Genomic DNA, 15,818 nt, shown 5'->3' with positions numbered 1-15,818 from the left:
AAGGTAAAATGAATTTGACTGACATGAGTTTTCTTGTCAAGATTTCCGTATTGCCATGTAAAGTAAATCATTAGAGAGGGAATTCAATCACTAAGAAGGTAACAGAATTCCACAGGTCTCATGAAGGTAAAGTAGATTTAGAAATAGGGAATACCCCAAATTCAAGATCTAGAGAAACATCACAGATGATGGTTAGATCTTAGGCAGAAGCTCTTCCCTGTGAGGGTGCTGAGGCGCTGGCACAGGGTGCCCAGAGAAGCTGTGGCTGCCCCATCCCTGGCAGTGCTCAAGGCCAAGTTGGACACAGGGGCTTGGAGCAAGTTGCTCCAGTGGAAGGTGTCCCTGCCCGTGGCAGCGGTTGGACCTGGGTGAGTTTTAAGGTCCCTTCCAAGTCGAACCATTCCATGCTTCTAAGGAATCTATCTTTGGGAATCTGATCATGACACACCAGCTCATTTTTATCTTCTCACTACACTACAATTGCTAAAAACCTCATTCGCTTCAGATTTCTTTGTACAGTGGTAGAAAAAGATAGTGAAAAAGGACAACACAAATGAAAATTATGAGCTTGAGTCAAAATTAAATGCTGGTATCACTGTTAGGATTCAGCTTGCTCTTATTAATAAGGGTTTGGACAAGAAGCAGGATTTATATTCCCTTCTGAATAGCTGGAATAAGATCACTAGCTGGAAAAGTTTATTGGCACTTAAAGATACTGTATTTTTCTGCCTTAACTACTTTTGGCTGTAAGATGGGATAGTAATCTTGCAGACTGATTAACTTCATACTTTCCTTTCCCAGATGAATTTCAGTTTGATTTTCATAAACTCTCAAAGTACAGTTCTTTCATTTCTGGTCATTTTGTATTGGAAACCTTAGGACCAACTACAGCAAGCTAGACACTTCCCTAAAATAGCTCAAGATCCATCTGGGAAAGCTGTAAAGGGAGAGGAGGACAGGCCATGCACCCCCCTTCATGCACTTCTTTCAACTTGCTGTTTTAAGCAGCACATGGAAGGGCTCCTTGTGCTTAGACAGGAAATGCAGGTGAGCAGCAACCTTCCATGCTGGCCAATACTTGGGTAGCATGGAGGCACGTTTTCATAGACCTCAAAGGCAAACAACTTTATATGGGTGGGATGGATTTATCCCCATTTTGCTGCAGTAGTATTCCTATCAGTTAGTGCCTGAGATCTTTAGTTACTCCTTTGTGCCTGTGAATTAGGAGTTATGAAACCCTGGAGTCCTATAAAATATATATATACAGTTTGAAGCCTATATTGAAAGTTCCAAAGTAATCATCACATGTGAATCATTATTTTAGGGTTTCCTTTATAGATGATAATATGGGGGTGATATACAACCATAGTATGCTCAGGTAACTTATTTCTAACCAGCATTTTTATTTCTAGCTCATTTAATTTTACCACCTTTATGCCATTGAGCCCACTGACTTCAGGAGAACCAGATTCACCTGCTCCTTCTAAAGCTGTTCTCTGTCATTTATTTTCTGAGAGATTTCTCACTGGTTTTGATAAGTGACCATTATTTCATTTTTCCTTCACTAAATTTAAAGAGATTTTTATCCTGAGAGAGGCAATTTCTGACTGTCAGTTTGTCACCGTTATCTTCAATAGGATAAAATTTTCTCTCCTGTCAGGATGCTCTGTGCATGTTTAACACTGTACTAACAGCCCATCTCTCACAGTAAGAGCTGCATCCCACTGCAGGTTTTTACTAGTTATGGTCATCATGACCTGAAAACCACATATTGTTTTCCAAAAGAAGCTACAGTTCAGATAACTGCTGATGACTAAATTCCCATGAGTGTAATCTATGTGTTGGAGTATCATGATGCCAAGCATTACTTTCTTAGAAACAGAAGTCCTGATTATGTTTTAAAATGCAGTAGTTGCAACGTGAGTGCTTTAAAACTGAGCTCTGTTTGTCCTGTGTTGCAAGTATCACAAGTATTATCTTTGGCAAGAAACCACATCTGTTGCTGCAGGCTGATCTCTCCCATCAGGTCCCTTCACTCGGCACCCAGTGCTCTGAGGGAATGGGGTGTCAATGAAAGTGATGGGCAAGAGACTCGGACTTGCTTTCCTCTTTTGAGGCTTCTCTGCAATTGAAATATTTATGTATTGGTTCAGGAGAATAGAAGGGATAAAATTAGGCTGCTGCAAATAAGGCATTCCCATTACTTATGCCCCAAAAAGTATAAAATAAGCCCTAAGAAGTGTTTTCTAAAGCTTTACCAGTTTCTGATTTGGTGAATCCCCTTCCTCCAGGTCAAGACTTACAGTGCTGTTTTCCCTTAAGTACCCCGAAGAGAGAGATGCATCACATGTTACCAAGCATTCTTGTCATTACCCTTGCCTACACTAAGCTTGAGTCAGAAATCTAGAGGTGGATCTTTGTTGCACATCCTGTGATGATGACGATCACACTGACATGATACATGCTCATCGCTGCAGGGCAGCATTTTTCTCAGTCTATTGCTCTCCTTAGAAATACTCATAGGAACATTTCAGTACTGGAGGCATTTAGAACAAAAGGAAGTGTATGAGACACAGGCAGCTTCCAACTGGCTCTTCAGCATACATAAAGCTGCTCTTTACAGGATGAATCACTGTAAATATAGAGGAATGAAACCTTAGGTCCACCAGAAATACCTATTTTCTTGCTCATCAGCTAACATCAAGGGAGAGCTGAAATGCAGAGCCTCTGACACTGTTCTTAGTCACAACGGCTTAAGGATTCCCTTAAAGGCCTCACAGGTCTAAGAAATTTGTTCCCAGAACTACAACTGCTAAATTCTAATTTATAGACCTGTTGAAGTGTTTCAGTGAGGAAGATGTGCCAGCAAACCCCTTCCCTTGAACAGCAATTTCACCAGCCTCTGCAACACTCATTTCTTTCCTACCATCAGAAGCAGCAAGATAAAACTACTGCTTGTTGCTTATTTTGGTGACCTCCGTGATCCCATTGCTGCAGAGACAGCCAAGCACATCATCCATCACTGCAAGTAACACTAGAAAACAAGCAGTAATTTACTGGCTGCAAAACATCTGCTACCAGTAGCGCCAGCACAGTGTACATGCTCCATACTGTGTTATCAGAAAGAACTGCACAAACTTCATTGCTGGGACAGACCCTATGGACTACAAACTTCTTTTGTCATTCCTGAATAAAGCATAATCATTGATTTCTGGGCTCTAGCAGCCTAACCAGTACTCTGCATGAAGCAACGAGTAAATATCTAGAATAAAGACATAAACATAATGGAAGTTGTATTGGTGCATTGTGGACAGCAAACAACTAAAAGGCTTGCCAAAGCAGTTTGGAAGGTTTTGTTCCCTCAGTTCAAGCAGTAGCACTTCCCACAAGCTAGGATGCTCCCACCTGTTTAGTGCTATGACAGTGATTACAGGAGGTGTCACAGATGTCCTGGTATAAAATCAAGACTTGGTCTTTAGTTTTCACTTCGTGCTGGTAGAACTGTAACACAGCAGTATGGCTTTAAATACTGGTTGCTCCACCAGGTTTTTATTCATTTCCTTGGTCTTTCAAGTATCACATCATAAGATTTCACAATGCAATACTGTAATACCTACAAACGTGTAAAATGCTAAGAAAAAAACCTCAAAGGAACCTCTTCAAGGAAAGCAACATTCCAACCTGACATGATGGAATTACACACTTCTAATAGACAGAGTGCATATTAAATTCTAACAAAGTAACAATGAGGAAATTTTTCCTGCCCATTCCATCCTCACTCATGTTTGGCAGAAGCACGTGGCAATATACACGTACATCATGCTGTCAGCAAAAGGGAATTGGAAAACAAATTGGGCTGAAAACTGAAAAGTTTCACATCCTTAGAGTTCACTGTGTTTATTAGTGGAAAGTAAGTTATCATTCTGTCAAAAAAGCACATTTGTTTAACCTGTTTCAAGAGAATGGCACTAAATTCTGCCATAGTGCAGTCTTACTATTAGTGATTGTCGTTGTTTAAGCCCAGCCAGCAACTCAGAACCACACAGCCGTTCACTCACTCCCCCCTATCCTTTCTCCCCCCCCCACCCAAGAGGAATGGGGAGAAGAATCGAAAGAATGTAACTCCCATGTGTTGAGATAAGAGCAGTCCAGTAACTAAGGTATAACACAAACCACTGCTGCTACCACCAATAATGATAAGGGAAACAATAAGGGAAGAGAATACACTCACCACCCACCGACTGATACCCAGCCTGACCAGAGCAGTGATGTAGCCCTTCCAGGTAACTGCCCCCAGTTCTACATCCTGGGCATGACGTGATGTGGTATGGAATACCTCTTTGGTCAGTTTGGGTCAGGTGTCCTCTCTCTGCTTCCTCACAGCTTCCCCTCCTCCCTGGCAGAGCACGAGACCCAGAAAGTCCTTGGTCAGAGTAAACATTACTGAGCACCAACTAAAAACATCGGTGTTATCAGCGCTGTTCCCAGGCTGAAAGTCAAAAGCACAGCACTGCACCAGCTGCTAAGAAGGAGAAAAATGACTGCTACTGCTGAACCCAGGGCAGTGACTGAGTCCCTTTTTTCAGTTTACAACATTTGGAGGACTCAACCAATATACCAACACTAGGAAAGGATAAAAATGCTCTGGGAAGATCTTAGAGCAGCCTCCCAATACTTAAAGGGGCCTACAAGAAGGCGGGAGAGGAGCTTTGAATAAGGGCCTGTAGGGACAGGCCAAGGGGAATGGCTTTAACCTGACAGAGGGGACACTGAGATGAGCTCTTAGACAGAAGCTCTTCCCTGTGAGGGTGCTGAGGCGCTGGCACAGGGTGCCCAGAGAAGCTGTGGCTGCCCCATCCCTGGCAGTGCTCAAGGCAGGTTGGACACAGGAGCTTGGAGCAAGCTGCTCTAGTGGAAGGTGTCCATGCCCAGGGCAGAGGTTGGAGCTGGATGAGCTTTAAGGTCCCTTCCCAAGCCCAAACCATTCTATGGTTCTATGATTTGCCCTAAAGGAGAAGACTGTGATTTGATAGTAGGAGTCTTTCGATGTATCAATGCAATATTTGTAAGCTAAACCTTAGAGGTTATAGCTATCAAAATGTTGGCTGACTGTCAGCAGGACAGCTTTACATACACTTGTGGCTAAAAATTCTATTGTTTTGGTCATGACAAAACCATTCTGCTTTGCCTCACAACAACTACTCCTGAGGTACCGCACTGCATAGAAGAACAGCATCATTGTTGATCCTGCAGAAGGCCTGGGTGACTGGTTTCTTCGCACTGTTCCTAGTTTAAACAAGGCAGTATAATGAGACTGCAATTTCTGCTGAATTACCAGAATTCATGTTCCTTTGAGACTTAAATATATCTTAACTGCATTGGCAGCAGATAAGAAAGCAGCTGGTTTTCTTTGTTCTATAGGTAAAAAAAGAAAACTGTTTTAAGATGAAGGATGCCTTTTCTCAGAGTGATCCCAATGACCTGGGACTGACAGATACTGGGAAGTTCTTATAAGCCCCCAAGCCAATTTCCTTACTGAAAAGCTGTGCATCATTCATGACATCATGGTCAAATAAGACCACGAACTTTCTGACATGTAATTATATGTTTTTCAAGTAAATTTCAAGTAGCAGCTTTTCATCTGTCTCCCCCAGCCTTTCCTGTGGAGTCAATGAAAAAGCAAAATCAATCCACTTCAAACACAACTGTAAAAATACCTCTGAAAAGGAGCAAATCTGGTGCTTTTTCCAGTTACCATCAAGTATGTATAATATTATTCTGTGAAAACAGCTGCTTTTAGAAGAACACGTAACTAGAGTGGACCCTCCTGGGTTAAGTCCAGTCACTTCTGTTTAAGATAGAACCCCCAGAAAAGCTATTTAAACATTAGGATTGTGAGAGATGTGCTTTTTTCTGACAGAGCTGATCACCTGAGGGAAGAGTTTATGCTGGTCAAACAACAGCACTATTGGTCTGCTGGAGTTGCTGCTGTAAATCAAACCTCTGTTTTGAGTTAAACTAAACCATGAATGTTCTTGACGTGAAAAGCTGAACTGTTCAGTGTCCAGGGGAAAAAGAGGGGGCGATGTCCTGGAGTCCCACCTTCCATGCTGTATTTCCAGTTCATGAAATAGAACTACTTCAACACTGTACACCCTTTCTTCTTCCTACTGTAATGCTACTTTATCAATGCTTCCAGGTTTAAAAGAGCTGTATTTCTGTATTCTAGGAAAAACAGAGATGCCAAAATTCAGTGGCAGTTTTCACAAAGAAGTGTCAACCTGCTCTTGGAATTCCCAAACACTCACATACATCTTTATATGCTTTACAGCCCAGTTACTAACAGTCCAGTAGACTGAATTGCAATTGATCTGGAATCAGGAGGTACAGGTCTGGGGGTTACATGGAACAGAGATTTGGCAGTGATTTTAAGCACTGCTATTGTTATTGGAAGCAATTAATTTAGTAAATCCAGTAAATTATCAGTTCTAAATAAGTTTTCAGGCAATGTAACCCTTTTCATCTGTTCTTCCTCAGATTCTGCAGGAGAATTGTTTAAAGAAATAGAGATTCCCCCTCTATACTTGTTTTGTTTGGCATTTGTTTCCCTTAGAGGCGCCTTCAAGCAAGTTTTCAAGACACAGAACCACTTGCTTTTTGGTAGAGTTCATTTCTCCACTCACATTAAGCACCTTGTAACATTGCTTTGACACTTTCCAGCTTTTACTGGTGGCCTCTTTACTGTGTGACTGCCAAATAAGCAAAGAAATTGATCATCTATACTTCAATTATTACCTTTTTCAGACAGCCCTTAGATCAGCTGGTAAATACTGTGGTTTACTGTGAACCCTTATAAAGAATTCAAGTGCAAACAGCATTTTACATGTTTATGGTATGTCCCGACTCCTACTATATGTGTTGAGACTAAGAATTAAGAATGAAGTGGGGTTTTTTTATCCCCTCCAGATCTATAACCATGAGTGCATGTAAATGATGAAGAAATACTTCAGTAGGATATTGTCTTAATCTCTGGGAATGGTAGGTAGGAAATGAATAGTATAGATGCTGCCTTCAGCATCATTTGAATAACACTGCATCATTTACTGGATTCCACCACAACCAGGAATCCGGGAATTCGGTGAAAGAACATTAAAAAAAAATAAAGGAAAAAAAAAAGAGAGAGTCCTGCTGAAAATAAACTCTTTTGTGGTTAAAAAGCAGCCAGTTGGAACTGAAGCAGTGTTTTCTCAGGGTGGCAGAACAGTCGGAAAAGTTGTTGGATTATTTTTGGCAGTGGCCAGCATATTATAGCTCTCTCATTACTGTTACTGAACTGTCAGGAGTCCACTGAAAGGGTTATTACTCTACTAGTACATTCTTGTAGGAATACCACATTCTGAGGCTGGTAGCATGAAGCTTTGGATTTTAGAACTTTGACTTCTCTTACATATTCCTATCACTGAAATTAGCTTAATACTTGAATATTTCATTCAAGCTTAATGCTTGAATACTTCAAGCACACAGGTACATGAGCAGAACATGAGCCACGATCTCCAGACAGCAGCAAATCCAAACAGTGGCCACATATAGGATCCCAGACTGGTTTGTGTTGGAAGGGACCCTAGAGCTCATCCAGCTCCAACCCCTGCCACGGGCAGGGACACCTTCCACTAGAGCAGGATGCTCCAAGCTCCTGTGTCCAGCCTGGCCTTGAACACTGCCAGGGATGAGGCAGCCACAGCTTCTCTGGGCACCCTGTGCCAGCGCCTCAGCACCCTCACCGGGAAGAACTTCTTCCTTATACGTACCCTGACAGAAGTGTTGCACAGTGGGATACAATGAGCGGCTGACTCCTGTGCCCTGCACTGCCTGGAAATGGCCTTGGGAGATTTCTGTTAGATTTTAAGAAACAAAGTAGCTTGGATGTGGTTCCTGGCAGGCAGCTTTCCAGTGGACAGACACTGTGCAGGTATAAACCAAGCCCATTTCATGCTTTGGTGTGAGCTGTGCGTACTTGGCAAACGCACTTGAATCTCCACACAGAATACAGCAGGATCTTGTACAGTGCAGAATTACTTTACCAACCCTTATTTACCGTATTAAAGGGAACAGATGAACTATCTAAATACTTATGGTTAATGAAATATTATTTCTATCACTTTCAACAGCACTCATGAATTTACAATCGAAAATGTACTCTGCTGAGAAGGCATCAGCATGACAATAATGGTTTTCCTTTGATTCGGGGCCAGGTTTGATACTATCTAAGCACTATGAAGGTGCATAAGTCCATGGGATGAGATGCATCCACAGGTCCTGAGGGAGCTGGCAAATACAGTTTCCAACCCGCAATCCATCATACTGGAGAAGTCATGGCAGGCTGGTAAAGGTCCCACCGATAGGTAAAGGGGAAACATAACTCCCAGTTTTAATAGGGAAACAAGGAAGACACAGGGAACTAGAGGACAGTCAGCATCACTTCGGTGCCCAGCAAGATCATGGAACAGATCCTCCTGGAAAATATGCTAAAGCACGTGGAATATAAGGAGGTGATTGGTGACAACCAACATGGTTTCACTAAGAGAAAATTGTGCCAACAAATTTGGTGGCCTTCTGTGATGGAGTTACAGTGTTGGTGGATAAGGGAAAAGCAGGCTTCTAGCACACAGTCTCCTTCTCTGGCACCGTAGGAGCTTAGAATTTACCTTTTCTTTTCCCATGTATGAATGAAAGATCTCAGGCATCATCTCCCCTCTGGAACAGATGCTCAGCACTCTTCTGACATTGCTCAAGAGGAACTAATGTTTCAAACAATCAGCAGAGTCCAGTTACTATCCCTGGACAACCTGGGAGATGCTATCACTCCTGCCTGCTGAGCTGCACACTTGCTTTTCTCCTTCACTCACTTTCACTAAATAAAAGTGACATTACTGCAAAACAGGTCAGCCAACTTCACAACTGCATTTCTTCATACAGCTTAAGCAGTGATGGGGGGCAGGGGAGGCTGGAACTACCCTGTAGGTAGCTGGTATCTCATGTGGAGTATTACAACCACTGATGACGTTACCATATTGGTTGACAAAACTCAAATGAGAAACAGAAGTTCCTTTTCACTGCAGACTGCAGGGTACTATGCATAGGTACCTCTATGCAGAGCTGGTAACCCTCCCTCTGGGCCTCTAAAGGCCTTCCAACATTAGGGGCATCAAAAGAAAGAGAAAGCATGGGCCGCAAACTGCATAGTGAGATGTGTGCACAGGAGATTTGTGGACAGGGCATAGATAAGTTCTTCTGCAAAACATCTCTGGTTTTGAGTTTTGAGTACTGACAACAGCTGTACACTATTTTAAGGTACAGTGACAGAAGAAGGGCACAGGGCTGGTGGTGCTGCTGGTTAGACCAATCTGGACAAGCAAGCAGAGGAGCCACTGAGTTTTACACTGGCTGCATTTACTGGCACACAACTTGTGGCTTGTAACCAGACTTGCTTCCCAGACAAAGATGCTGGGGGGTCTGAGCCCTCCTATGTCTACTGCTACTGTGCAAACAGAGCTCAGACGGTAACATCAGCAGGTGCAGCTCTTGAAAGCTGAGAACCATATTTTAGACAACCTCAACACTTAAGTGCAAAAGGCATAGTCCAGACAGTCAAACAAGTGGATCTGTCCCTCTACTCCTGCTGTCAAGTGGGGAATGTTACTGAAAACACTTCTTTGGTGTCTAATTATTGAAACAAATACTTCTGCTTCTAGTGGAATTGCAGAATAAGCAACTCCCAGACTGAGCAACGCAGTCAGACTGGCCCGATGGCATGCGGCAGCCAACCCCAACTCGGCATCTGGATGAAATAAACATCTTGCTGGGGGAGCAGCTTTCTGTGCAGTACACTCTGAGGTAAGCACAACACACACAGAGGGGGAAATGTCCTAGTACCATCATCAGACCGCAGCCTTAACAGATAATACCAGGAAAAGTGTTTAAATGACACCTGACCAACACACTCCATCCCTGGTAGCGTTCAAGGCCAGGCTGGACAGAGCCTTCAGCAATGGTCTAGTGTGAGGCGTCCCTGCCCATGGCAGGGGCTTGGTAAGGTCCCTTCCAACCCAAACCATTCCATGATTCTATGAACATACAGGTGGTGAAAAAAAGACGTTACCTTGAACTTCAAAAATCAGTGGTCTGTCTTCTAAAGTATGAAGATGAGAGAAGTTTGCATTTAATGCTCTTATTGTTTAAAAAGTTTAGTTCTTGGACTTTGTAAAGCATGTTGCTTCAAAGATAGCCACTAGCTAGCTGTTGTCTGGCTAGAATGGGAGTTTCTTCTGTCTTCTTTTGTTCTGTCTCTAGACATCAACTCTTTTGTGAGGAATGGTTACTTACAATGGGGACACTTCAAAGTCACATTTCTCATTAAACATCCTCTGTTTTAGTAGCTGTAGTGGCACTGAAGTGCCTGTGATAACCTTTGTGACCAATTTTACAAACAGATACCCATGGACTACCAGCCCCAGAACTGGCAAAACTTTAAAAAAAAAAAACAAAAACTCCCCCAAAAAAGCAGGTGAGATCCTTCTGATTTTGTGTTAATGGCTTTAAAGCAATAATCTTAACACATACAACATCAGAAACTCAGAGAATGGTGATAGCTGCATTTTAGAATCCAGTTTTGAATCCAAATTGATTTTATGACTCTCTATCTGCATTTGAGACCAGTGAATCTTGTGTAGCACAAAACCAGAAACAGCTCTTTGCTGACATTGCAACATCTCTTTCCTATAGAAGGAAGTCAGAAAAAAAAGGGCTGATGTCTAAACACAATAGGTTGAGGCTGCTATTGGCAGTCCTAAATTGTGCCTGGATTTTGTTCTGCAAACCTCTTCCATTAACATTTCTGTGGGGAAAGCAAAGTCTATAGAGCTGTAATGAACCATCTGATTTTAATTTGGTTGCAGAACAAGGGGTTACTCTTTGCATCATGCACAGGCAAGCTATTGAGCTACACCGAGCTCTATTTCCTTATACGGATGATGACGACTGCTAAAGCATGAGCAGCATGTGGGAAAGCAGCAACCCTCAGCCTTGTTTTAAGCAAATTAAAGTAGCTTTGGAACAGTAAAGATTTTCTCTGTAGGAGAGATTTGACTCTCCTTGTCATCGTTTTGCCCCCAGTTCTTCCACACCGACTGTTGCACAGACAACAGCTAATGCTGCTTTTGGCCTTTCTCTTCTGTTGATGCTGTAGCATCTTCACCCTCTTCAGTCACTACCTTCAACTGGTGTCTCCTGATTTCCTAAATGCTGGCCCAGTCCTGCACAAACACAGCTGTTTATTTTATTCCAGCTCATCTAAGACTACCCACACAAGATCCTATGTGAATCTGAGGGGTTCTGCATTTCCTAGATTGTGCTCTAGCAAAGCTAAAGCCCCGGTTGAGCACTTTAGTGCTCCTTGGTATTCCAGGCTGAGAAAGCTGAACAGAAAGGGGGAACTTCAACGGTAATTGACCCATACCCAGAAAAAACATTAAGACATGCTGGGAAATCACAGTGGAACTGCAGAGCCTGATTCCTGCTTTACAAAACCCTGTTTGTCCAGTCCCTGCACAGCTGCCTGCCTGCCTCCTGGCCGGACACAGTGTAATTCGGGGCCAGCTGAGACATGTCAGGCAAAACAAGGCAAAGAGACAGGGGAGGAGCCTCGCTGGGGAGTTTTTGTCTGTTTATCCTGTCTCTGCTTATGAAGTCTTTGTAGAGGAAATACAATGTCTGCCCTTAAGTGCAATTTCAGGTCCTTTCTGAATGCCTTTTATTCCCAAGATGCCTGCTGCTGATTTGTTAACAAGAGGCTGAATTAAGCAAAACACGATAGTTACCTAACAAGGTATTACTGCTGCATTAAATTGTTCTCAGTGATGTTTTAGACATTGTCTTACACATTTCCAACCCCAACAGAGGTGCATATTCTCCAGTTTGAAGGAAGACTAGCACTGGATCTGCTTTGCAGCGACACTGCGGAGCTTCTTGCACATGGCACTCTGGCAAAAGGAAAGTGTTTCCCTATATGTAATTTGCATTACTATGGCCACAATGGTTTTAGCTACACTGTTCCAACCCAGAAGTAGCCTGTCACAAACAGTGCTCCTATGTAATACCCATATTTGTCCTAGTAGGCTGCTTGAACATGGCAAAAACCCCATCTGCCCTTGTGACATACAATGCTTGAGCTCTTGGGAGAAGGAGCCTGAGCCTTATCTATTGAAAATCATAATGTGGTGATGTGCTGCATCCCAAAAGAGCAGATGGGATAGATGGAGGCTGCTGGAAGCTGCTGAGCCTGCCAGAGGGGTGGGGCCTGTCCATAGCACATGATAAGGGCAGGATTCCCCAGGGCTCCCCCCTCCTTCCACAAGCACTGGCTTGGTGGTCTCCACCCTCACCCCAAGGACACCTCTGCAGGCAAATGAAGTGAATGGAGGACTATTCAGCCACGGGCCTGCTCCCACTCTCACTGCTCTGCAGGCTATTTACAGCCAAGAGGCCAGCCCTGGCCAAGAAGGTTGCTGCAAAAATCACTAGAGATTTTTACTCTTGGGAACACACTGTCGCCATATGGTCTCCACATTAATAACACCAAACAAGTGCTTCATAAACAGTGTCCTAATAACAAGTACCAGAGGAATTAATAATAATCTAGCTCTTATTTTCTAATGCTCTCGCTTTATTAAGAACATTTATGCTGTCTGAATGGGCTCTTCTGGACAAATAACATCTGGCACCCACATGAATACCTGATGAAATTTGTATGATCCTGGGTATCTTATAAATTGATTGTTAGCATGGCTTCCAGTAACATTACATTTTTCTTCCGTTCTAGGTGCATAGCGTAATGTCCATGCTGTACTACACTCTGATCATAGCTTTTTTGATCGGCACACAGGCAGCTCCAAAGTCAGAGGACAATGTTCCACTGGAGTATCCTGCAGAACACTCCCCGCTCAATACCCACCGGAGTAACAGACACCACATTCCCAAGGCAGCTCCACAGACATCCCAGGGCCACTCTACTTGGACGATAAGTAGAACAGAAGCTATAAATATCACCATGGACCCCAAGGTTTTTAAGAAGAGGCGATTCCGGTCCCCTCGGGTGCTGTTCAGCACACAGCCCCCCCCAGTGTCAGGGCAAGGAAACAACATGGGATTTCTCAGCAGTGCAGGTGCTCTCAACAGGACTGCCAGGACCAAGAGGACTGCACATCCCGTGTTACACCGGGGAGAGTTCTCAGTATGCGACAGCGTCAGCATGTGGGTTGGGGACAAGACCACAGCCACTGACATTAAAGGCAAAGAGGTGACGGTGTTGGGAGAAGTCAATATTAACAACAACGTTTTTAAGCAGTACTTTTTTGAGACCAAGTGCAGGGACCCTAAGCCAGTGTCCAGTGGGTGCCGAGGGATCGATGCAAAGCACTGGAACTCTTACTGCACCACCACACACACCTTTGTCAAAGCGCTGACCATGGAGGGCAAACAGGCGGCCTGGAGGTTCATCCGCATTGACACCGCCTGCGTGTGTGTGCTCAGCAGGAAGTCAGGGAGGCCCTGAGGTACATCTAAACCCCCTGAGAACATCCTCCTACCCCCCTACCTCAGCCTGTAAATTATTTTAAGTTATAAAGGACTGCATGGTATATTTATAGTTTATACAGTACAAAAAAAAGGAACCTCATTATTTATTAAACTCTTTTGGAAACTTTCTATGTTTTGCTATTTATTTAGTGGCAGAAGCCCTCAAAAAGATGATCACTTTAGTCTTGTTCAGCCCTATGATTCTGAAATGTTCACAGGGGTTGTTCCCACTGAACAACCTTCGCTTGCCATCTTACTAAAATAGAGCGTTTCCCACAGTTTTTACACACATTCCTCTCTTCCACAACAAACAAACTTTTCTTCACAAAACCTGACACTTTACTGTGAAAATCTGGTAGGTTTATTTTAAATGGAAATAGCTTTGTCCAACTACCAAGCGCCTGAAGAAGACCTTTCTGAACCTGCTTCCAGTTTTACTAATTATCCATTAAGATATTAATTTTCTATAATTAGTCATCTTAGTGAACTCCTGCTGGAAATACAAGTTCTTCATGTTGCAAGACATGTTCTAAGTAAGCCCTGTAGCACATTTTTTAATATTCCCAAATCATTTTCACTGCAAAAATAATCAGTTCTGAAGGATTTGGGGATAGTTGTCTGCACAAGAGTATCATGGTCTAGTGTAGGCATCCCTTCCCATGGCAGGGGTTGGAACTGGATGATCTTAAGGTCCTTTCCAGCCCAAACCATTCTATGATTCTATGATCTATGATCATGTAGTTTTGCATTTAAATGCTGTTTTACAACTTACCACTTCTGATCTCTGTTAAGAGTGATGGGGTTGCAAATGTCAGTATAAATGTATAAAAATAGTTCATGTGGCTTATAATTAACATTTTAAATTCTCTCCAGCTAGTATTTTGGCAACAGGGACTTGACATGGTGAGAGTATTTTCATGCATGATAGAAGAAAAATAAAACAAAAACCACCAAAAATGACTATTTAGAAGGAGCCCCAAGTAACACTATGTTCATTACTTCTGTGCTTTGGAGAACATTGGTCTAGAAGTACCCAGTGAAGCCTGAAGCCTGTGATGGGTGTTTCAGTCAGTGAATACTGAGAAAAAGCTGTACCTTCTCTCCATGTTTCCTTTGGAAGAGCAGCTGTTATCCACTACAGAAACTGGTTCAAAACAAATACCATGAAGGTTTTTCTTCCTGGTTTCTTCTAAGTCCTAGAGGACACACTTTCACCCTTGCCTTCCCTTAGGCAGTTCTTTCTTTAATGAAAAAAGCAGAGCTGTCATTTGCTTCCTCCATGTAAACAGCAAAGGCAGAAAATCTGTAGAGAAAATGCGTTTAGTGTCGGTGGAAATAACCAAACCTAGGCAAGATCTGTTCTCTGGTATGATGGTGCCAGTCTGCGTGAAGTGGAAGGCACCAAGACAGAGCCTATTCTCAAGAATCACTAGCATGCCCCTTTGCTGCACTCTCTCATAGGTGGTTCTGGTGTGGGGCAGCAATATTCTAGCAAGAATGCTTTGCTCTCTCCAGAAGAACATATTTGCAATACTTGCATGAACAGTCAGCTATCTAAAAGGTCAAGGAGAAGGCAGGCTCCTGGCTGTCCTGTGTCCTCCAAATAACGACAACTTGTTCTGGCGTAAGGGGAGGCAACGGAGGCTAAGAAATACTCACAGTGCAATCATGTATGCATCAGATGCTCTGACGCAGTAGAGCACAACAGCACACAAACACAGCAGCAACAGCCACCTGCCAGTCATCACAGGAAAGATGGAGGGAGATCAGTGGAACACACAGTATTCCGAAGCAAAGGAAAACAGATTTGAGGAGAATCCTGTCTGTGCTCTATGGTGGCCTTAAAGCAATTGAGAGAAGTAACAAATCTGCTTTAGAAGTGCTCCTTACCATACGTGACACAATGCAGCTAGGGAAAATGAAGCTGCTTGCTCATCCAGGACTACCAGATTTATTGAGACTGACATTATTGCTTCATCCTTTGTGACACTGATCTAGTGAAAAGGACAGTTCAAGACATTCTCACTTGACCTTGATCCCACTGTTAACTGCAGAGTCTGGAATTCCAGACTTAAGAGGTACAAATCCAAGCTGGTAACTTCAATTTGACGGGTATACATCATTTCTCTCCCTGCACATCTGTTGCTATGCCGGCATGACATGTAGATGTGACCAATGATGTGCTG

At 43.1% G+C, this 15,818-nt stretch overlaps 1 protein-coding gene and 1 long non-coding RNA gene across 4 annotated transcripts in view; one reads left to right on the top strand and one right to left on the bottom strand.

Moving 5' to 3' along the window:
• Window positions 1–13,759, top strand: part of NGF (nerve growth factor) — a 35,747-nt gene extending 21,988 nt beyond the window's left edge. For 2 of the 3 annotated variants that reach the window (XM_062605395.1, XM_062605396.1), the window contains 2 exons: window positions 9,753–9,894; window positions 12,878–13,759. In XM_062605395.1, the coding sequence (XP_062461379.1) occupies window positions 12,890–13,609 (720 nt within the window). In that variant the 5' untranslated portion in view covers window positions 9,753–9,894; window positions 12,878–12,889 and the 3' untranslated portion in view covers window positions 13,610–13,759. The remainder of the gene's footprint in view (window positions 1–9,752; window positions 9,895–12,877) is intronic. The other variant, XM_062605394.1, reaches the window with a different exon arrangement.
• LOC134156951 (uncharacterized) overlaps window positions 1–15,818 on the bottom strand; it is a 90,704-nt gene that overhangs the window by 49,622 nt on the left and 25,264 nt on the right. The window lies entirely within an intron of this gene.

The sequence above is a fragment of the Pezoporus occidentalis genome, unplaced genomic scaffold, assembly GCF_034315485.1.
Source record: "Pezoporus occidentalis ecotype Australia unplaced genomic scaffold, CSIRO_AGI_Poc_V1 ctg92, whole genome shotgun sequence".
Classification (NCBI taxonomy): Eukaryota; Metazoa; Chordata; class Aves; order Psittaciformes; family Psittacidae; genus Pezoporus; species Pezoporus occidentalis.
This window is presented reverse-complemented; position numbering and strand designations above follow the sequence as displayed.